This window comes from Poecilia reticulata, chromosome 12 (genome assembly GCF_904066995.2).
Source record: "Poecilia reticulata chromosome 12, P_reticulata-male-v2, whole genome shotgun sequence".
In the NCBI taxonomy this organism is placed as follows: Eukaryota; Metazoa; Chordata; class Actinopteri; order Cyprinodontiformes; family Poeciliidae; genus Poecilia; species Poecilia reticulata.
Window position 1 is genome coordinate 2,891,275 of NC_088841.1, and position 24,727 is coordinate 2,916,001.

At 38.7% G+C, this 24,727-nt stretch overlaps 1 protein-coding gene across 2 annotated transcripts in view; it reads left to right on the forward strand.

The window, feature by feature from the left end:
- The window catches only part of grk3 (G protein-coupled receptor kinase 3), a 77,753-nt gene that overhangs the window by 25,295 nt on the left and 27,731 nt on the right, over positions 1-24,727 (forward strand). For both annotated transcript variants that reach the window (XM_008423195.3, XM_081613642.1), the window contains 5 exons: positions 20,615-20,688; positions 20,807-20,908; positions 22,714-22,788; positions 24,008-24,069; positions 24,156-24,207. In XM_008423195.3, coding sequence (XP_008421417.1) covers positions 20,615-20,688; positions 20,807-20,908; positions 22,714-22,788; positions 24,008-24,069; positions 24,156-24,207 — 365 coding nt within the window. The remainder of the gene's footprint in view (positions 1-20,614; positions 20,689-20,806; positions 20,909-22,713; positions 22,789-24,007; positions 24,070-24,155; positions 24,208-24,727) is intronic.

Consider the following 24,727-nt stretch of genomic DNA (forward strand, 5'->3'; position numbering starts at 1 on the left):
AAGATGTGCACATTCTGCAGATTTTTCTATTAACCACATAAGACTTTTTATACAATAATAGAAATGCATTAAATATGCAAATTAGCAAATATTTTAATCTGTTAAGTAAACATTTCATTGCTTGGGTGCTACAGATGTATCCTGTGCTACAAATGATCAAGGGTTCAGTAACAGAATGCTGTTTTTGAATTTTAGGCATTCAAATGTAAAAAGGAATTTAACTATTTAATTTGCAAACATTTAGTGCATTTCTAATATTGTATATAAAACTTTTAAATGGAAAAATGAAAAGTCTTCAGAATGTGACAATTTTTTTTATCCGACTAATCGTCAGATCAATCGATTACTAGAATAATTCAGCTGGAACCGTACTTCTCTTATAAATAAGTATTTATCGCAGAAAAGCCAGTGTCAAGTTATAATAATAAAAATGTTACAAATTCCAGTTGTTTGCCTCAGGTTTTGGGTTGGACAAATATTTAAATTTTTGTCTAGAGTTTGTAGAAAAAAACCCTACCTAATTTTAATATAAACATTTTATATCAAACACAAGCATATTCATAACAGAAAGATGGGAATAAAACAAAATTCTCTGATTTAAATGACTAAACACAAGATGATAAATTGGCCACAAACTGTTGTTTCTAGGTACTGTATTCCCAGTTGTCCAGTTATTCCAATAACTGAGCTCAAAGAATGCGGAACTGTCTTCAGCCGTTTTGCAATGAGCTTCCTGGCTTTAGCCAGCTGTTTTACATATTTTATATTTAAATAGTTTTGCATGTTTCTCTGCATGAGGTGGCTGTTTGGACATTTTCTAAGAAATCTTCTGGAACAATGGAGATGACAGCTTGTTTTTTAACAGTTCAGTCATAACAGACAAACCTAAACTTCTGCTTTACTAATACGACTCAGAAATAATTTCCATGCATTCCACTGATTTTCATGTTACTACATTTAGACCAGTGTTTCTCAACCTTTTTTGGGCCAGCGCCCCCCTAGCCTTCATCCAGGTCCCTCACCACCCCCCACCAAAGAATTTGTAGGCTACTTTGCACTGACCATTATTTTATTATTAATATTACTATCACTATTGTAGATGTTTTTGATTTTTATGCTTGTTTCTGTATTTATCATCAAAAATAATTTCCCAGAGAACAAAAAAATTATGGGAATAGTCCATTGCAAGTGTCATGGAGTCATCAGCCTCATGACATTAACACTGACATGAAAAATAATATTGAATAAATAAATATATCAAATCTAATTAAAAACATAAATAAGTGATTAGTTATTTACTGTTATGGTCTGTAAGATATATTTATTCCCAGTACTAGATGTGGTCTCAACAAACCTATGGCACTTCAACAATATTATTTTACCTTTTATGTGAAAATAGTGTCTGTTTATTCTTGCCACAGTCCTCTGTATTACGTTTTGATCAAAAGGTCTTGTCATACCAGTTTATTCCTCTATTTAGTTTAGTTTCTTAGTTTATTCTTACATTTTGTTCTTCATTCATTTCCATTTAGTTTTCTTTGATTAGTTTTATCCTCTCCATCCATCCATCCATTTTCTTCCGCTTATCCGGGGTCGGGTCGCGGCGGCAGCAGCTTCAGAAGGGAGGCCCAGACTTCCCTCTCCCCAGCCACTTCTTCCAGCTCCTCCGGGGGAATCCCAAGGCGTTCCCAGGCCAGCCGAGAGACGTAATCCCTCCAGCGTGTCCTGGGTCTTCCCCGAGGCCTCCTCCCGGTTTTATCCTCTCTTGGTTTATTAATGTTCACTTTAGTTTCTTTCCTGTTGCTACATTTATTTTATAATTTATTGACGTTCATCATCAGTAATCTTCACTCATCACCTGCTGCGCCGCCTAATCGTCATATGTTTCACATCATGTGTTGATTTTTCACTGTTCAGCGTCGGATTCTCTGTTTTTATGCCATAATTCACATCTAGTTTGTCGCTCCGTTTTATGTCCCGCTACTCCTGTTTCAGAGTTTTGTGCAATGTGCGTGTCAGGTTTTTTTTTAACCCCCTATGGTGCAGGGCGGTCGGGAAGCGTATCGATGGGGAAAAGGCAGACTGACAGAAACAACGGAAACAATTTCTGCATTCTGATTATTGAAATTTAAAAGTGCTGTGTTGTTCTATCACCCCCGTTTCATATCGGACCACTTACAGCTCCGTGTTAACGCTATAAAATGAACACTCTCTATCGTGGTATCAACCGTGGAGGGATTTCTTTATTTCTTTATTTAAATGGGTTCATTTTTCAGAGGGATACAAAGTGAGAGTATCGTGATTTTTAGTAATTACATGTTTATAAGAGCGATTTTCTGTTCTTCCATGGAAGTGGGCAACTTTCAAACGGACAATAAAATACTTTTTAATATAAGTTGCTGCTTAACGTGATCACAGAACTGCCAAAACATATGTACAAAGATACCAAACAAAGTGAATCACGGCAACGTCATCAGCCGGTGTAACGCTGAACTGATGGGGAGAAGCTAGTAGCAGGAGCGGAGCTGCGCCAGAAGCTAACAAACACTGAACAGAAGAAGAGCTGCCATCAATAATGTTGCAGCCAAGCATGATTTAATGTTACACAATACAGTTTTACCAAGTTGCTTAAAGTCTAAAATGGAGCTTTAGCGAAAGTTCAAGCTGGAAGACTCCACCCCCTTCGTTCGCCCATCGACGTCATGCTCATCTCCGACTTCAGCGCTGGACCTCACCCGGCGCGTTCAATCAGCAATCAGGCTCTGCGTAAAAGGATCCACACCCAAGCCGTCAGCTGCTTCCCAGCTGCGTTCAACCCACCACCTCCCCTTCTCCACCCACATCCTTCGGCTCTAGGGTGGCACCCTTTCCTGACCACCACCACCAGTGTCCGGCCCCGGGGGAGAGCATCCCTAATCAGTTATCGGGATGTTCATCGAGTTCACATCAAATCTCAGCTCAAATTAGCTGCCGGGGTCCGAGCGCCAAAGAACTGTTATTCGTTCCTGTCATTAAATCTTTCAATTGTTCCCTTTTGTCCGTCTGAGTCTTTCCAGATTGAACTGGCATTGTTGTGCATTTAAGGTGTAAAGTTTACCTTTGACCAAACGCCCCCCAAAGGCATCTCAGCGCCCCCCTTTTGTAAAAATTTCCGCTAGCGCCCCCTGCCGTCCTCCGAACACCCCCTGGAGGGCAGTACCGCCCACGTTGAGAACCGCTAGTTTAGACAAACAATACCCAGAAACTTCCCAGAAGTCTTGGTTTTAAGCAGCAGGCGAAGTGTCTGTGTGCATGAAGTGAAAAGCTGCAGTGCAGAGAGACTCTGCCATGCTGCACCTCGTTTTACTACGATCAGCTCTTGTGACTCTCATGGCTGCAGAAAACCCAGATCTCAGCAAATCTTCCTTGTTCCTCACTGAGCTTCCACTTCCAAAACTCACTTTATTTTCCATTCCAACTTTATCCTCAACAATTTGTCCTTTTCTAAGGCGTTCAGATCGGTGAATCTATGGAAGACCAGCAGTTATGTCACAGCTCACACATGGATCCTTTGTGTTGTTTAGGAGGAGCTTAACTTGCATCACTGAGAGTAAATAGGACTTTTTTTGGATCAGTATCAGGGCTGTGTGTGAAGGAGTATTTTAGTAATCGAGTATTCTATCGATTCTTCAAGTAATCAAATACTGCCATAAAAGCAGTATTATTGGCCCAAATTTGTATATCGGTGCTTACCCAGTAATCACTCTTCTCTTCTGCAGCTTAAAAAAAAATCTACCTGTAACAATAATAACTCACTTCCATCCATATATCCATCCATTTCCTTACACCCTTGTCCCTAGCGGGGTCAGGAGGGTTGCTGGTGCCTCTCCATTTTGGGCGAGAGGCAGGGTACGCCCTGGACAGGTCGTCAGTTCATTGCAGCACTTTTTACGTCAATGTGGATAAAAAATACACAGAAATCTGAAATTAATCAGTACAATAAAAAAAATGAAAATCAGCACATTTTTGTTTAAAATGTCAGTTTAAGAGATGAACTGTCACTTTTCAACCTTTTCATAACTTTTGTGTTCATGTGAACAATGGGACCTTTTACACCTTTGCCGGTCACAAAAACAAATTTTACTGGACAATAAATTGTCCCAGAAATTATTGCAGTAAATGATGACGATAAAAAAAAAAAATTCAACTTAGACAGGGAAAACAGGCAAAAGTGATTAGTGCACACTACTTCACATTGGGTGTCAATTTGCATTGTTTCGCAAAATGCTGACTTTTCAGCGATGTTAAAGGGGAGCGTCTCTTTAATGAGTGTTTTCTAAACAGAAGTTATAGCTCTCATTTTAATTTATTATGCAATTAATTGAATTATTGCTTATTGTGACAGACTTGACTCTGCTGCCCATTTGTTGCCATCAGAATGGTAGGAAATGTATTTTCTGGTTTGTTTGTAAAGCTACGTTGCTCTAAGCATCGGCTACAGGCTGCTGTGCTCCGTCTAACTACATGCGTCTCCACTCCATCTGCATGCATACACCCGCTGCGCACTTTACCGAAACGGCAACGAGGCAGCAGCTCTGAGTGAATGTTGAATAAAACAAAGGCTATATATGCATTGCATGTTAACATTTTCATCAATCAATGAAATCTCCCAAATTTCACGGACAGAACATGAAATGTTTTAAGTCAATTCAGCTGTTTTTCTGTATCAGTTTGGTTTTGGATAATACTAATCGTGATATTGATATTGGAAGTGAAAAACGTGGATCAGTGCATCTCTGGTCACCATTTGTACAGGGCGAGTCTTGAAAACAAAACATTTTCATCACTAGTTTTCATTTAAAACTGGTAGAGGCGGAACAGAGCGCCCGTCAGTCAGAAGACCTCATGAATATTTTTGCACACACACACACACACACACACACACACACACACACACACACACACACACACACACACACACACACACACACCACTCTCCTACTGTACGGATAGTTTTAGGATATTTACAACCTAGTAATGAGGCGAAGCAGGCATTGGGAACACTTTACCATGGTAACGTTGAGCTCTGGGAGCAGTTTCTACTCTAATATACCAGTAAATTATAGTTTTCTACCGGGATGATTGATTTCACAGCTGCGGCCGGTTCCCTAATGCGCCCTGCTCTGTGTTTACTACTTCTGTTTTGTTTTTCGTCTCAGAGCTTTCATTAGTCTTGTTTTAATCTGCAGCATCATAGAAACCAAATTAAAAACGCATTAAAAAGCTCATATTTCTTTTAGATGAGATCTTCGGCGATTCACTAGTCGTGTGTATCTCGAGGGCACAAAACATTCTCCAACCTGCTCGTTTATCGCAAAATGGAGATTTTAATACGAGGTGCGTTTACACTAGAAGACAGTCCGACCTCATATCCGTTGGCTACTGTACTCCTGGGTTATGATCGTGTCTGCGTGTGTTTATTGGACTTCCAGCCGACCTCCTTACTCCCCCTGGTTGTTTGTCGGAATATTTTGGATTTGTGGGTGTGAGTTACGATGGCATCAATTGATTTCTAAAATGAAAGCCATAAAATATGACGCTAAACTCTGGAGGCAGGGGAGAGGAAGGGGGTCATTCACAAGTTGATTTGGATTTCATCATCCCTGCCTTTCACTTTTTCTCTCTCTGTTCTCTCCTAATATACCTCCACCTCTCTCTCTCTCTCTCTCTCTCTCTCTCTCTCTCTCTCTCTCTCCATCTGTCAGACTTCTGGAAAGGGTGATGGAGAGTTGTGGGTTGCTTAGCAACTGCGGTTGCTGTGGTAACCGTGCCAGAACTGCTGCATTTTGCTAGTCAACGGAGAGAAATGAAATTGATTAAAGGAGGAATGAAACAGGCGATGGGAATCGGAGGGAGACAGGGGTGCGGAGGGGGTTATTTCAGGGTGGGATGGGGGGGTGTAAAAAAGAGAAACCCTCTCGTGTTCGGCGTTTCCCAGAAAGCACCGCAGCTTGGATTCTGATGTCAGCACAGTGCCTGAGCCACCTGGCTGTTTATTCACCAATCATGATTCACGCTGTCTCTATTCCAGAGGATCCCACAGCAGCCGCTCCGACTCACCACGTCTAACAGTCGCAGCTCTATGACAGTTGTTTGCAAAAATAACCCCTCAGAGTGCACTTATAACCCCCTCCAACCCCTCTACCCGCCCACTACAGCTGTGGTATGAGATTGTCTTCCCCTCAGTTCCCCATGCAGGGATGTGCTTAGATTGGTTGTAAAAGCTTTAATATCTTCAGGGCTGTTTTATGCCCTTCATCTAGTCGCCTCGGCATTGCTGGACAACTGAAGCACTTCGCTCAAGTACTGCAAAGCGTTACATGACGGAGAGACGCGTGTCGTAATTCAGTTCTGTTCAACTATACAGCAACACTTCATCGCAAGTAAACAACGAGGCAGTTCAAAGTGCTTTACATCATAAAAACATTATACAAGCTGCATTTCCATTAACCATCTAATGGCATTTAATACATTTGCTTAAAGGAAACAGCAATTTTGAAAAAAAAAAAGGGAAAAAAAAGCTCACCTTCAATAAGGCTTTAAGAAAACTACATATAAAAATAAGTTTAGGTTTCTAAACACTAATCCTTTTTCAATTTTCTTTTGAAAAATAAAGTAATTTCTTACACGACTTTCCATTTTGATAACATCTTTGATTTGTGAAATCATAAGCTCAGTTTGTTTCTAACTCGTTGATCGTTTTGCTTTTTCAGTTATCTGCAGATACAATTCACTCTCATTCAAAACTCAAAAATAGACCACTCAGTGTTTTTGACACCAAAAACCTGATTAGATCATTCTTTAAGTTTTTTATGAAACAGATGGGGAAAAATGCAGATAACTTGGCTTTATTTTGGAAATTTTGAAAACAAAAAAAGCAATCTCAATACTAAAGAGAACTCTTATTTAATGTTGGACCATTTCATCCAGATTCTGAAGGTCCGTTTTCTAGAATTTAAACGAGAGTACAGTTGCACTGGACTGATGCTGGTTGCTGTCAGAGTTGCTGGTTTAATTGTCATCATGTTCCAATTTTCTAACACACCTAAGAGACAAATTGTGCTACTCTTTGTTTGGAAGTATTTCAGTGAAATACGACAGAAAATGAAATTATTATTGTACAAGATTATTCCCATTTGGGCTTCAAAGCACTCTTCCTTAATTAAATTGGAACATTTAATCCAATTTATCAGATTTTTGTTAAAGTACATCAAAGCATTTGCTTCTGGTTGATCTGGTTGTAGAAGAAAAATGAATGGAATTCTCAGCTTTGATCAGAACCGATGAAGGGATAACCGTCTGATTTGGAGCCAGTGGATTGATGCATCTCTGAAATGGAAACTAAAAACAACAAAACAAAACAGGAACACGGTTCAGAATTTGATGCTGACATTATTGGAACGTAAAAATTAAAGCTGACTTTCTCAGAGGTTCACAGAATAATCAAATCTGACTCTTCTACAGACCAGTGGTAACACTGGTGCATGTAACTAGTAGTGTGAAACCTCCAGTGAGTGCAAGAGGACAGCTGACGGCTTGGGCTGATGCAACTGGTTTTCTACTGGCGACCTCGTTGTGTTTTCAGGTTGAACACGTTTTTGAAGCGTGCCACTGTGCTTTCAGCCTTCATTGCTCACAACCTGAAACCCAGCGACACGATAAAGGTCACGCCACATGTTAGCAGATGCCTCAGTTTCACTCAGATGTCGGAGGCTGGCGTTGACGTCTTGTACTGAGGGACGTGCGCCGTGCTGCTTCATCAGTTCTCCTTAGAGTCCCAGAGACACTCTGCTTATGCTGCTGATTTGCATAGAGTCCAGTTGGCTAATTACGTTGTTAAGCACATGTATGAATTATGCTGTGTGTTAATATTTCTGCAGTTTTTACAAACGGTTGTTTCAAGGTTACACATCTGCGTGTCAATTTGTTCAAGATCAGTAGTCAAACAGTGCTGTGGTGATAAAGTTAGACAGTTGATTCCTTCCTAAAGTTAGTCAGCTCATCATGGTTGACTGCAGGGGAAACCCACCACATAATCGTTCATGAGCATTCCATTGCTAATATTGCTATTTTCTTCAGAAAACCTGCTAAGGTCAGTGGTATGTTGTTGGGTCAGTCGGTCGTCCAGCTGCCCGCTGTGTTTGTGAGTTAAGAAATGTTTACAATTGACAAGACTTTGAAAATATCACTAAATTATGTGTTATTGTAGACATTACCTAAACATCAATTATGAAGCCTTAAAAATGGCACAAAAAAAAAACCTAACATAAATAAATAAATACTTAGCCTGGTAGGGGGACAAGTAAAGCCTGGTGGGCCTCCAGGCTCACGTTATACAGCAGAAAACCCTGATTTTGGTTTGGATGCTGGTTGGAAGCTCAGTTTGTCTTTTCATAAAGACTGATGCAAACTGAATTCATTTCCAATGTTGTGTATTAAAAAAAAATCCTATATGTTCCATTGAAATCTCTACATATTTGTTCTTGACAAAAGAAAAGTATTTAAAGGTTGCGTAAACTGAACAAGATGCTAAATCTGTAGTGTAATGAGTTTGGAATATTTTCATATTTAGCATGAACTTCTCTTACTGAAGGATCCTAACAGTCTCTTTAGCAGTTGAACAAAAAAATTGCTTTATTAAAAGTGTATTGATCCTGCTTAAGCATCAGATATTATCTGTTCTGTCCCGATATTGATAAAAATCAGTGGCAGTGTGGCCTAATCCATAAGGGCAGATGTGCTTAGACTAATTCTATGCTTTCTGCTCTGAATGATGCCACACTTAACTATTTAATTTACATTATATTTAGAATTCCTAACTTCACTTTCTGAACCATTTGAAAGGTTTGCTGCAGTTTATTTTTAAATTTGACCAACATATTGCTATTGTTTTTGTCAGTTTATTATTTATTTATTTTACATTACCTGTGCTACTCCTGACTGCACTGGCTCAACAAATAAAAGTTGTGTGTTTGCATATTTGACCAAGCCTGTGAAGCTATTGGTGTATTTAAGTGTTGTAATGATGTAGCATTAACAAATAAATGTGTAAATCAGTAAACTCTAATCCAGTTCAGCTCTGTTTTTCTGAAACTGATTGATATTGGCCCATACTGAACCTCTGATATCTGCATTGGTTTCAGAAGTGAAAAAAGTGGATCGGTGCATCCCTAGTTTAGACATGGCAGGAGTGTCCGCATCCTCTAAAAGATTAAAAAATGTATGCATTATTTTTCTCGTTGCACACCACTTTCTGTGCAACCTCAGCAGTTGGGGTAGATCGCCTTGTGCATTCAGGAATTTCTATAATTTTCCATATATTCTTCAGGATTGCCTTTTAATTCCAGCTGCATGTGAGCAAACTGCCCTGTGCTCTGAAGCTCAAGTTGATGGTGGAACATGAAAATAAATTGTCATCAAAGAACTGCTGCAGCTGTCAAACAGTTAGCATATTATGTTTGAAACGTCTCTTCATAAAATCATAATGCACAGTGCAAGACACTTGATGTACATGCTAGCAGCTAGCATGGTTTCTGCTAACGCTATTTAATGACCATCAGTGAACAGCACAGTCAGTAGAATACTTAACATTGTTTGCTGAATCCTGAAGCAGGATGAGTGTCTGCCACACACACACACACACACACACACGCCCCAGACAGAGAAATGGTGGCTCTGTGCGACCCTATAAAGGTCAGTGTATGTATAATGCAGCGCTGTCAAGTTGTCCCCTGACTCACATGATCTTTTTTTTTTTTTTTTTTATCTTTTCCCATATTGGCTCAAAACGAAACAAAGCTGTTTTGTCACCTTGGAATGAAATGAAAACGGAGAACAAGGCACAAGGAAGAGATCTATTTCCAGACTTTAGTTTTTCCTCTCCTGTTTAAACATTAAATTCATGACTTTCTGAAATTCACTTTCTTTAGCAGCAGGTTAGTCAGTTCCAGGCAGTAAAGCAATGACCACATTCTGTCTAGGAACAGAAAATGGCAATTAAACCCCCAAAGGCAGACTTCTTTAAAAGTCACTATGACAAACATTACAGTAAAATTAGTTTATGCTTGTACTATAACTGAGGTGCTGGAAGTTGGGGTTTTATTTAGTTGTCATTTATAATGTCTGGCAACGCTGAAAGGAATTATTTGTTTTTGAAAATAAACCTCTATCAATTAGTAGCTTTCTAATTTGGTCTTTCACTCGATAAGAGCTGAAACAATCAGATTAATCGTGATAAATCAGTTACTGAAATAATCAAACAATTTGGTAAACCAGTAACTATTAATTTAAAGTATACACTCTAAAACGGCCATTTGCTGAAATACCACAGTCACAATCTAAGTAATGAAAACTGTACAAAAAATATATATTTTGCATTTTGATAAAACGCCTCCTTCGTATATAAACATGTCTTAGTAGCATAGTTTTAGCTTCAACTGGTTCAAATTCTGTTAAAGAAATCTTGTTTGCTATCCGTTTGCTGTTCAATTATTAATCAGTTTTCTTCAATCTATTGATGAGTCAAGCAAAAAGAGATGAGCTTCTTATATTAGTATTTTTTTTAGTCTGGTTGTTGCTCAACTGGAGTCATTTCCTGTCACATGGTTTCCACCAGAGACCAACCAGGACACAAATAGCAGTTGCTCAGTGTGTTCGTTTTGCCCCATCACTTTTAAACAAAGAGCCGATCCTCGTTTACTCCAAACAAACATCATCCTAATAGATGAGGGGAAACATATCCGATCTCCAAGCCTCTCCGGCTCAAACCACCGTCCTACATCCTCTCATCTGCTTCACGTCCTTTACCTGTCCTCTAACCTGTGTGTAAGCAGAAAGATAGTCTGTCACATTTGGTTATTGTCATTGGAACACAGTCTCAGTCATGGATCTCATAGCTACACCATGGATGGTGAAGTTGATGTTGATCTGATTGTTCAGAGGGTTCATGCTCTGAGGACAGAGAGCGTTTTCTACAGACTCCTTTATGCCCAGTGAATGCAGGAGTGTCCCTGAACATCTTGTTACACTTTGTGTGTTTTGGTGGAGGTTTCAGACTGGATGGTGCTAGGGTTATTTTTTTGTCAGTGGTTTTATTTCTTTTTCATTTTATTTTCTTTTATTTGTATATAGAAAGGTAATTTTCTACTATTATGCTGACTGTTGGATTTAGAAAGTGCCATTTAAAAAGTGTAGAGTTAATCTCGACCTTTTTGGTTAGCAAGGTGAGTTGAATTCACGTCCCGCTGAACAAATATTGCTTCTCTGCAAAAACAGTTGTGTAGAGATAAGATGTATTTATCGTATAATTTATCGTGATAAATTTCTTATCAAATAAGAATGATCATTTATTTTTGTCAAAATAAATTCTATTTAATGCTGTTTAAAACCCCTCAAAACTGTCAGGAGTGTTTTACTGTTTTTCTAAAGTCTTTGTTTAATGCGAGCATCAATAAATATCAATACATTTGAAAATATGCTGAAATGTACTTTCTGTGATCAGTTAAGTGGTACTAATGACATTTCTTTATGGTACTGGAGTCTGAAAGATACTAATTACAAATGAACATGTTTTCAAGAATAGTATTTCTCTTGTGTTTTTCTGTGACTGCTGTTCTGTTCACTATTGTTGTCACAATAGCACCACAAAACATCTCTTCCAACTCAATTCTACTCCTGATTCTGATGTATGAAAATCACTGTGGCAGCATGACTTTACCACACCTTCTTCTGGGCTGTATTATCACTTATATAGTATAAGTGATTATAAATATTATTTAAAAAAAGTTTTTAACTGTAAATCTGTCACTGAAGAGTCGAGTCTTACAAACTCATTATATATTGCGTTATATTATATGGCTCTACTAACACTGCCCAGTATGAAATGGACCACTTCACTGTTCTACTTATGTTAAGTAGTTTTCTTATGTTGCTAAACATAATCACGCCAATAAATCATAGCTTGAAACAAAGCAATTATCGATGTTTCTATGGAAACAACAGAGGGGAAAAAAACAATTTCAAAATAATTATCCCCACTTATCTATTTTTGAGGTTGGCAAACATGAATTAGAGTTTATCTTTATTATGAGAGGTTGACTAAACATCCTGATTAATTTTCCCAGGTACATTATTGATATTTCCAATCTCTAGTAATTAGGACATATGGTGTTATGACAAGTACATCATATCAGCTCAAGATGAGCAAATTTCAAATAAGGTGATAATGTGTTTAACTTCAAAGCCAATAATTCTAATAAAAAAAAGAACAGTGCTACAGTCCACTATGGCAGGAAGTTAGAACATTGGCTGTTTGAACCTTTCTGGGTACTGCTTGAAATGATTCCACTGTTCCAGATATTTAATGTATTTCATGTGTAACAACCATTTAGACAGAAAGTGGCTGTGTAGTGTGTACAGATGAATAAAGATGAAAAATGACAAAAGTTGATCCAGCAGAGAGCGACATGTTTGTAAAATGGGTGGGTCCATGACCAGATAAAGGTCAGTACCTTTGTAGTCAGGCAGGTGCAGCACATGCATTCTGCTCTTGTCGCAGGGCGGTTAGCAGCAGTGTATTGTTGACTTTTACTGTAGGAGTTGTGAACAATCGTTCCTGTGAAAAACAAATTATCTGTAGAAAGTTCATCTTTTCTATTTTGCAGTGTAAAACAAGTAGTGGTGGGAGTGCACGAAAATATTTCAGAGTTAATTACAAAATAAACATCTTCAGCTCAAAAAAACCTTTTATGTGTTAAATTGTTGAATATGATCTCAATAACAAAGATATAGTTTTTAATTTAATCATCAGATTGGTGCAAAGTGCTGTTTACACTGGCATTAGCATTTTGATTGTTTGTGTCATTGTTAGCCAGTGTCGCTTCTTGTGTGTCAGATTTACAGGTGTACTAGAAACACAAGGCAAAGGTTCCGGCTTGGGACTTTTTTTTAATATTTGAAATGAATGCAAATAATTGTGTTGGCATTTTGAGCACAATAAAAATCCATGTAGTTAATAAAGTCCTTCCCCTAATTATAATACTTAAATATTTAACTTGAGAAATCAGTGAGGTAATCAGTTCCATCTTGTCTTTATCCTGTTTTTATATTTCAGCTTAATTATTTCTTTTTTTTCTTTCCAAGAGGACAAACATTTAGATTTTGTTGTATTAAAGGGGCAGTATTATGAAAAATCAACTCTTTCAGCTTCACCTCAAACCTTTAATCTCCATGGAAACCATTCAGCTTTGAAAACTACCTGGGTGGACCTAGCCCCGCCTTCGAGATGTAGCTCCTCCTCAGAGCTCCAGTTTCCAAACTACCAAACAACCACCAGCAATTAGCAAACAGAAACGGCATCTGTTTCTGCTGGAGATGTTTCAGCAGAAACATTCCCAGTTCTGCTGAGCTCATTATGGTAGCTACGTCTCACAGCAACACTGGTAAAAACGTTGTTAAAGGGTTAATAGAGGAGCCATATTGTGATGACTTCCTAGATGCAAAGTTTAAGAAAGAGCAGGAGTTTTTAAAGAGACAGAGGCCCAATTTCAACATGTTAAAATTTTTTTTACATCATATTTAATATGTAGCATATTTGTAACAACTAAAGTTAACATAATTACTTGATTGTGCTGCAAAATGGCAGAGTGCCTGGAAGACACACAGTTCTGCTCCTTTGAGAAAATCGTCTTTGGGGGGAAGAAGAATAGTTGGAACAATGGAGATCTGAGTCAAAAATGAGTCTCTCTTCAGAGAAAATGACTCGGCAGTCAGGCTGTATGAAAGCTTTTGTCACGGGGATCATGTTCCATTGGGACACAGATATGGTAAAGTGATTTCTGTAAGATTAAAGGAAATGATTTCAATCTAGAAAAAAAAGTTCTTAAATGTCTGCAGGTACTTTGCCGGTTTCCAGCCATCGGAAACGGTCAGCACATGTTCTGCAGTGCATTTGGAACCCAGCAGCCTCTGTGCAGGTGACAGAACACAGAGGCAGCCTCATAGCTAGCCTGGTATTTTTAGCCTGTTCAGGTTGATCCCACTAATGAAATGAAGCTCACAGGAAAGCCACGTCAGACTTCAACCAGAGGTGAGCGAGTGTGTGCCAGGGACTTCACTGGAAGAGGCCATTTGTTGAATTAGCCGGGTAGTGTTGAAGTGCTCACAGATTAGGGTTAATCCTCCCTTCTCGGTGATGTAAGAAGTGCTGTTTTTCCCCTCCGTTAATGCCTCTTGTGCACGTCTAGTCCCTACCACTGAAAAGTTGCGGGGCCCGCTGAGACGCACAGTTTTCGGACACCCCGGTGCTCTTTGCTGCGGATGCACGCCACGCGCGGCTGCGCTCCAGGCCATTTGCTTGGATGAGTCCAATTGTCATCAGAGGAGCAGAGGGGAAATGATGAGTCACATTTGGAAAAGAGATAAGGAAGAAGGGAAGACATGAGTGGGCGATAGTAGGCGTGAAATCCAAAACAAATGGCTGCTGTTCTCAACATGTTCTCAGAGACAGAGACCACTTTCTACATGCTGTCGAGTTAATGTTCAGCTGTTCTTTTAGTGTGAGAATAACTTTTAAAAAGTAGGTTATGAAAGCAGTCTACTTCCCATACCCTCAATCCAATATTTAAATATTTGAATTTTAAATTTTATTGATTTCATTAAGGGATAAACCACATTAATCAACATGAACACATTATCTAAATATTCTAGTTAACCAAAGAGGCTAATTTTCATCTGATGGAAGGGAATTAAAAGAATTACAATTAACATGCAAAACAACATACATGACCTATGATTTTATGAGTAGTATTTACAACATTTGAAATAAACTTTGGCAAACTCTGAAAATTACTTTTTATGTTAGTCATACAACTCTGTGAATAATTTTGATCAGATGCGAAATGAATGACAGAAAATGAAGTTTAAATTAAACCAGATCACACCAGTCACATTAATCTGGTCTACAAAAATATTCTTCCAGGCAATATATATATATATATAGAGACAGAGAGAGAGAGAGAGAGAGCATGTCATTTGCTTTTACTTGCTAAACTGTTACTGTACTTCATCCAAGTAACATTTAGCAATTTGGAAATGCATATAAAAATTTGTTTTGCTATTATTAAGCTCAAATAATCTTCACCCAAGACTTCTAGTTTAAGGATAAATGTATAAAGTTGTATTTCATTGAGGGTTTATGTAATGAACCAACAGAAAGTGCATAGCTAGTTGAAAGAAAGTTGATCAATTAAAAAATATTTTAATGATCCCAAACAGAACTCTTACCCATAATATCCATGATCCATGTTTACATTTTTTAAAATAATACTCTCAAAAGTGTGGTGTGCATTTATACTGAGCCCCCTTTTACTACGACACCCCAATTATTCTAGCTATAAATGCAGCTCATCTCTTCTGTGGCCTCACAGTTCTGAGGGCATGAGAATACTTTTGTAAAGCGCTCTATACATGGAACAAACCTAAGCTTGCATAGTAAAGCTCTTCTATTTAAGTAGAGCTACTTTATTTTCAACAATCAGATTATGTAGCAGTACAATATTCGATAATCTCACAATGATGTTGCTAATTATTGTGATGGTAATATCAGTAACAATATGTCTGTTTTCTTCTTTCCTCTCATCTGTGCTTCCATCACTGAGTGACCTTTAGTCATTTGGTCAGTGTTATTAGTGTCCGGTGTGAACATCTGCTGCTGCAAGACTCTGTCCAACTGACTAAATATTACATTAGCATGGATAAATTAAGTTCATCACATCTGGAATATGTGAAGTCACCATATGATGTATGACATTATTGCTTTATATTGCCATTTATTAAGCTGTTTAATGTTCTGTTAGTGAGGATGTGTGTGCTCTGTGTTTGTCTTAAAGATGCAGTCACCTCATCTTTTTCTGTTTCTGATGTCTCTTTGAAAAACTTAATTTGGGATTTTGCCATTACAGATGTGCGCACAACTTTGACAATATTCCGTTATTGTCAACAAAATATTTTGCAATTGTGGTGTTTTTATTAAATAAGAAACATAATTACAATCACAGATGGATAGGTCTGGTGATGCGATAACGCATTAAAAAACATGCCACACCATGTTTTTGGCGTGTTTCATAAAGCAAATTATTCTTCAAAAAAATTTTGGAATTTTATTTTTTTTTTTCAAATAACAATAGCTGAGTTATTATCCAGACAATAACTCAGCTATTGTCTGGATAGCAGCCCTAAATTCTGTTTAATTCACAAACTGTTTCCATCCAGTTGTCATGTGGATTTTAAGCACATTTTGGGGGGAAAAAAAGTGAATTGTTTTTATCTTCTGGCTTAGTGTGAATCAACCAGGCTACGCAAAGCCTAATTTCATCAGGTGTTGACGCTGCGCATGACTGTATTAAAGAGAAGCAGAGGTTTCAAATTAGCAGAGACCACACTTCACACAAATTGGAGAACGTTCTCACCTCTAAGCTGACGGGTTGGACTTAGAAATTCCTTTGAGTTTCATGCATCTTGTGAGGCACAGATCCACCAGTGAATGGGAGCGATCCTCTGCCACCATCCTAGCCTGGAGCGCCTTGAGCTGGGCCACTGTAGGGCACAGTTCTCCCCTCCATGCTTAAGGTACAGACTTTGAAATGTTCTGATTTTTGTGCCTCCAGTAAGGCAGAGCTACCAGTGGATGGAAGAATTTCCATCCACTGGAAATTGGATGGATTTCAAATTTAAATTTTTTTTGGCAAAAAAATGTATTTTGCCAAAAATACATTTTTGGCAAAATGTATTTGCCAAAAAATAAATTTTTTGGCAAATGTATTTCTATGAACCAGATTTAAAAAAACAAAACAAAACAAAAAAAAAACAGAAGAGTCAAAACTGTTGTTTCTGAAAAAGAAAATGATATATTTCCTGAAAGGAATCCCAGGAATTATGGGCAAGGTTAAGTCTCCGTCCAGGTCAGGATTGGTGTCAACAATTAGATGCCATTAGCAGTCTAATTTTGCTAATACCTGGCTCTAATCGGATGGAACCACAGGGGGACTGAATACAGGAACACTGGGGGCGTCTGCTTTAGCTACAGCCAAGATTAAAGGTTCACCTTTGGATCTCCTGCTTTTTCATGTCAGAGCTTTCTGGAATAAATAGAAAATGTAAACTCTGGTATATACCAGCTGGGGAATGTTGAACCATCTTCTATAAATAGGAAACACTCAGCCAAAATGTGGAAATATGACCAACACATGACTGTTGAGCAATCTCTGGCAGCAGTAATGCCTGGTAAAGAGTTTCTATACGACCTTTTTAGTCTCTGACAAGGTCGATGAACTTTGGCCTGATTTTATTCACTAAGTTATGTTGGTTTATCAAGAATTCCAGGTGTGGTTTTTTTAATGTTCAACTTCACAAATTACTGTTGAGATGTATACCTTCTCTTTTTGTTCTTTCTATCAACAATGTCCCATACACCATCATACGAAACTCTTCTGAAGTTTTGGATCTACAGTGATTTATGCATGGCTTACCTACAAAATTGTTTAATTGGCGTATTTTATGCTTTATTCATTGCTGAACAGGAAATAAATTCTCAATAAAGCCTTCAAAGATTGTAGTTTTTCTATAGTGTTTTATTTTTTGGGCTGCTAATTGTCTTGAGATGACGTTTTGTCCCACATTAACACAGTTTGACCAGCCCTGGGTTAGAAACTGGCTGCATCTCGGGCTTCGGGATGCAGTGAGAATCAGGTGGTTTGCTCAGCTCCGTGTTACGTAAAAGCTGCAACATGTTGCAGTCAGCCTCTCAGTTCATTAAACCTCTCTGTTTTTATCCCTCTCCTTTCCCCCCTTTGATGTGAATCTGTATTACGACCACCGGGGGAGCTGTGAAACGTCTCGCATGCAGCTTTTAGAAAGCAGTTCGGCAGCCGGCCATAATATTGGAGCGGGCCTCCTGGAGGGCGATGTGATCGTTTCGACATCTAATCTGTGTCTTCTCACCATTGTTCACACACACACACACACACACACACACACACACACACACACACACACACACACACACACACACACACACACACATGCAATTACCATGGCAACAGTGGGTCTCATCTCTGTAGGCAACACGGAAGAGTTTTTCTTTCACCTCTTCAGCTCCTCGTGGCGTTTTGTTGAGGATTCAGGGACGCCCCGCGGCGACATATTGTCCTTCGCCGGGACATTAGAGACATTGGCCATGTTTTTAGCTAATCTGTCTGATTTTAATAAAGAAAGCCGCCTCTGTTTCACTGGATGTTTAATGACTAGATGGTAAATATCCTGGAGTTATTTCAGCTCTGATAGTTGGAGATTGTTTTAGACACATCAAGCTTTTAAGAAGGATTGAATATAAAAATAAACTGAAATGTTCTTTTTACAAATACTAAGGCTATAAATGTAGAAATATTGTAGGTCTGGATCAATTACTGAAGTTTCTGTCAACCAATTTAGTAATTGATTAATCGTTAGATGAACTATTCAGACACAAAAAAGGCCGTTTTGCTGGAAGAGAAAGTTAATTGAGCCAAAACACACATTTTCCATTTAAGACATAAAAACGTGTATCTGTGTTCAACCCAGGACTCTGAAAGTTTCTTTGTTTTTTTCTTCACCTGTTTCAAATTCTGTAAAAAAAAGAAAAAAAACTATTAAGTAGCTGTTGCTATCTAATTATTAATTGGTTGATAAAAATAAATCAACACAGCAAATTTACATTGTATTGATAAGTCCTGAGCTTTTCACATGTTGGCATATTTTAGCTGCAGATTCATCCTTTACTATAAATAATCAAGAGTTCACTAAAGAACACTAGTTGCATTTTACACAATTGAATGTTTTATTTAAAAAGAAATTGAATAGTTTATTGGCATCTTTTAATGTATTTCTAATATTGTTAAGAGGCTGCAGTGGTTGCAGAGTGCTTTTTTATCAATTGATCGGCAGAATAATCAATAACTAAAATAATTGTTAGTTGCAGCTCTGAATTATTGTTCATAAAGTAGAATGCTTTTTCCCCCTTTTTTGTAGTTTTTTCTTTTTCCATTTCCTGAAACATAACTGTATAAAGTTATTTACAAATGACTTTATACAGTCATTTGTAAATGACTGTATCATTTACAAAGACTTGTAAAGAAAAGTCTGAATATTCTGCACATCGAGTGTGGCATGGTGAGGGCAAATGAAACGGAAACAATACAGACAACCGATTTCATTCTAGAACACTGAGTGCTAATTGTTCCGTAATGACCGTGAATGCAGCATTTGTTTGAACTGATGGTAAGCATACCAGTGGGGCCAGAGGCAGAAACAGGCCACTTCCTTCCTTTGTGTTTCTTAGGCTGCAGCTTGGTTCACAGATTCTGTGACGCTGCTGTTTGTTCTGAGGATCATACATTCTGCCCGTGTATGTATTAATATATATTAGTATGTTTGGGAGAAGGATTTCTACCAGTACATGCTTCCTGTGCAGCCTGGAGAAATGGAGAACTTGATTCAAGTGTTTTCATGAAACAATCCGTTAGCCAGCAGCTATCCATCCATCTTACCTGTTCGTCGTCCGTCTGGGACTTTAGTGTAAACATTGTCATAATCACTCAGTTAGAATATGCTTTCCGATGTCTTATTTGCTGGAACAATCTGAAAAGTCCCCCCCCCCCAATTTAATTTTATTTAATTTTGTTGTGAAGTGGGTTCAGAGGTAGTGAGACTTCGGCCAATTGCAGACTCTGATCTCAAATGCAACATAGAAACACTTGCTGCTAAACATTACAGCTTGGTCATATCTATGTTAGATCTTTGATACATAGAAGTTTGCAGTGATTCTATAACATGTTTTTTCCCCCAAATTAAACACTTTTCTTAAAACTGAGCATATTTCATGTTACTATGGGATACAAAAGTAACTGTTTTAACACCAAATTAAGAGATGGCAGTTGAAGGGATCATAATTTTATTCATCCATCCATCCATTTTCTTGCACCCTTTTCCCTCAGTGGGGTCGGGAGGGGTACTGGTGCCCATCTCCAGCCAACATTTCGGGCGAGAGGCGGGGTACATCCTGGACAGGTCGCCAGTCTGTCGCAGAGCAACACAGAGACACACAGGACACACAGCCATGCACACACACTCACACCTAGGGGCAATTTGGAGAGGCCAATTAACCTGACAGTCATGTTTTTGGACTGTGGGAGGAAACCGGAGTACCCGGAGAAAACCCACGCACACACAGGGAGAACATGCAAACTCCATGCAGAAAGACCCCAGGCCGGGAATCAAACCCAGAACCTTCTTGCTGCAAGGCAACAGCTCTACCAACTGCGCCACTGTGCAGCCCTTTCTAAGACTGTAGTAGCTACCATCCATCCGATAATTTTATTAGTTATATATAAATTATTTTGGACGGTCACTCAGGAATCACTTCACTGTCATACGGAAAGCTATTATTTTATTTAGTGATGATACTATGAACAGTTTTATCAGTTGCATCAGTGAACACATAATTCTTTTTCTCACTACTTTGTGTCTTTTGTTTTTTTCCCAGGCTTTCTGCTGTTTAAAGATTTCTGTATGAACGAGATCGATGAGGCTGTGCCTCAGCTCAAGTTCTACGAAGAAGTAAGTCGGATGTGTGTGTGTGTGGGTGTGGGTGGGTGGCATTAGGCCACCATAATCCAGCTCAGCCACATTTCGCCCCCCAGAAGCCCTGTGAGTCTGAGTCCCATTTCTGTTTCAGATCAAGGAGTATGAGAAGATGGACTCTGAGGACGAGCGTCTGAGCCGCAGCCGGCAGATTTATGACGTCTACATCATGAAGGAGCTGCTGTCCTGTTCACATGTGAGGATACACAGAGAGGACGCCTGCTGTCGGTCAGGCGGCCTCCAGCATGCTGCTGACTTCAAGTGAAAGCAGAAAATGAATCATTTCTATTGGGGGATTCATTCAGCTCCTTTAATCAGATGGAATGATTCATTAACTCGGATCAGGTTCCATGTTGCTGCTCTTATGTGTTTTTAAAATGACATATCTTGCTGTGAAAGCTCTGAACCAGATCGTTCTGTATGCAACGTGCCAAGGTCAGTCTTTCTGGTTAAAATCCTCCCATTTGAAACACATGCTACCAAAGATGACATTCACACAGCAAGCGAATGTGACTCAAATCTGATTTTTTATTATTTTATTTAATTTTTCCCCCCAAAATGTGGCCTGTATCTGACTTTTTCACGGCGCTCTGAACAACCGAGTTCTGACCTTTTCACCCCCCAAAAAATCTGATTTGTGCCACATCCATATGTGGAACTAAGTCAGATGAGCGTCCGAGAGTGTTCAAAGTCTGAACACTGCATTTTATCTGACCTTTACGTCAGTGACATGAGAAATGCATCATAAATCTACACCTGAAGAAGTCAGACTATGTAAATCTGGACGTAAGCAAAGGCTGAAGGTCATAATTATGAGATTGTGAAAAAAGTCACAGAAATCACAATCCCACCACTCTTAGTTCTGGCTACACATCCAGATGCTTGGTTGTTTTTAACATGAATGACCACTGTTAATAATTAGTCATGTGTTTTTACTTTACCAGGCAGCTAAACAAAAAGACTGCTAGTTAAAATACCACAATTAATCAAATGACCTAATGTATAAACTTAAAAAAAAAAAGAATTTAATGCATTACATTTAAAAACCTCCTTTTTTTGGTTGATAGTGATTTTTCATTGTGCAGAAGTCTTGTCTGTTTGCCCAGCTGCATGAAGGGGAATCAATTGATTTTGCAAATGTCCCTGTCAGGACGCAGGTGTGTAAATACTTCCATACTCCTCTTGTGTCAGCTAGGCCAAACAATTAAAAAAACGCTGATGTTGCTACACAAAGCACTAAAACCGGATTAAACGGGACGCCGGCATCCGTCGAGTTCGCCTCATTTTTATTGGCTGTAGATTTTATCCGGAATTATCCTAACTGGTAGGCGGTGTTGGGAAGAACACCTTAAACCCAAATCCAGCTGCTGCTTCATTTTCCCCTCTGGCTGTGTGTCTGAGATAGCAGCTTCACCTGAATGGATGCTTCGCTTTGCTGATCCCAGTTCAGTTCACAGCTTGCAGCTCGGATCAGAATTTTTCTAATTTAATGTTTCTAGATTAGTCAACACAAATTTGCAGACACAAATATACATCTTGCAAAAAGTCCCGAACTCCTAAGAACTCTGTGTGCTACAATCAGAAACTTCAATGCACATTTAAGCAGGGAGTTTATGCTGTAGAACAAAGTAGCACGTAACTAAAGTGGATAACTAATATCAATAATACATTTTATTTATAATGCCTTTCTAATCTTGAGATTTCAGAGTTAAAAACAAAACAAGCATTCAGTATGGATAAGAAATACAATTATCTAAGAAAGTGAACCAAACACTTTTGCAAAAAAGAAACATCTTAAGTCCTTGTTGAGTCATAATTATTTTGATGTGATAACTTTAAACTTAAAAATGGCCCACACACACCCAGCTACCTCTGGAGCCTCCCAGCAGCAGCATGTTGACCCAGGGGACAGCCTTCTTGCATAGAGGAAGCAGAACTGAAACTACTGCTCACGTTGCATCTTTAATCACCCCATGTTTTTTTTTTTGTTTTTTTTTGCAGCCATTTTCCAAGAAAGCAGTGGAACATGTGCAGAGTCATCTGGTAAAGAAAATTATCCCCCCAACTCTCTTCCAGGTAAAACACACTCCCAGCACATGGGAGGGCATTTTTACACCAAACAGGAAGCAGATTATGTAAAATCAGCTTTTCAAAATAGATGTGAAACTTTTGCTTTCACATTTTTGCTCAGATAGTTAGCAAAGTATGAGTCCGGTCAGGAAAGAGAGACTGCTGTCTCTAGACATGGTGGAAGTTATGTCATGCTGTGGGACAGTTTGCCATGTTTTAAATGGACTTTTTGAGCTTTATAACATATCATAATGTTATTCCTTCATCAAAACATATCTGGAGTGTTGCCTTGATTCTTTCATGCATATTTGAGGAATCCTTGAATCAATAAACTAATATAGCAGTGTCTGGTGTGCAACAGACTTTGCTTGTCTTTTACTTTCTTTAACATGTCCTGTTTGACAATGTGGCTTTGGATTTATTTCAATTGTAATGGACACAGAGACGGAAAATAAAGAGAGAGGAGGGGAAAAAGGTTTAGTGGGAAAGGAGGTAAAAGTAATAGAGAAAGAAAGCTAAAGAAAAAACACCCTAGAAGTTTACTTCTACACCTGCAGAACGAGAAAAACACCGAGAAACCATAGCAACAAACAAGCACACTCCTTTCAGCTGTTTTAACTTTTCTAAGTCAAATGAGTTTTCCATTTCCTCCAGTTCCTAAAAAGTCCTTATAGCTGTATATTAGAAACTCTCATTATTGTCTTCACTGTAAGCTGCTACAGTACACACCTCACTGTGTTTCCTCTCTATCCGCCAACCTCTGATACTCTCCTGACTGAATTAATGTTATTCATCCAGATTAAGTCTCATATTTTATAGTTTTGTTATACATGAATTACTCTTAAGTATCAGTTGTTGGAAGGAAAGACCCAGCACAATAAGTCCAGAACAAGCCAGACAAAAGTTGGCCTGCATCTTGGTAAATCAAATCACTCTTTTCCTCTTTTAGCCCACTGCCTGGCTATTAGTCTGTTTACTCACTTATCCCCTGTGACTCATTGCCACTGCAAAATACGCCATGCATATGCCAGCATTTCCCGTGTTATTACTCAATATTTAAGTCGTACATTCAGCTGGAACTGTTGACCGTTTATTAAAACAGATGCTTGAAAAATGTAACTTTTTCTCTTTGGTCTTGTGAGCAAAAACTAGAGCTGCGTCCATGTCAGAAGTGAATGTTTCTCATAAAGCTTCTGAGCTGAGCCTCTTTCTGTCTCTGCTGCAGCCATACATGGTGGAGATCTGTGACAGCTTGAGAGGGAACATCTTCCAGAAGTTCATTGAAAGGTGAGCCGATGAACGTGTGGAAATGCAGCCAAGGCTCTCACTGCTGGCACGGTCCCATTTTTACCCTGTTTCTGTTCTGACCTCAGTGACAAGTTCACTCGGTTTTGCCAGTGGAAGAACGTGGAACTCAACATCCATGTGAGTACGAGATTGTGACGTCTGCTTCTCACATGAGATTTGATCGAAGGTAGAACATGAAACAGTGCTATGTGAAGGCAGAGTATGGTTATGTTACAGCCACAGATTGCAGTGGCTTTCATTCAGATTTCAGGTTACGGATCAACACGAAGTCGAGCATAATTACAAAGTGGAGGGAGAAATTAATTCTCAACATTTTCGCAACTAGAAATCTGAAAAGTGTGGTGTGCATTTTTTTGTCTTGCAGACGCTGCAGTGACAGCTGCAGGTGTCAGGTTTCCACAACTAGAGACTGAAGCTTTCATTCTTCTTCATAAACTAGCTCATTACATCTGAGCAGCTTCTCTAAACAGAAACTAAAAGTATAAAGCAGAAGCTATGAACTCATTTCAGCTATAAGTATAAAATTACCTGATAGTTTATGAATTTATGAACCTCCTCCTTATACACCGGTAATTCTTCCTGTTGTTTCTGCTGGGGATTCGCCAGTCTCCTTTTTTCATATCCAATACCGATATCT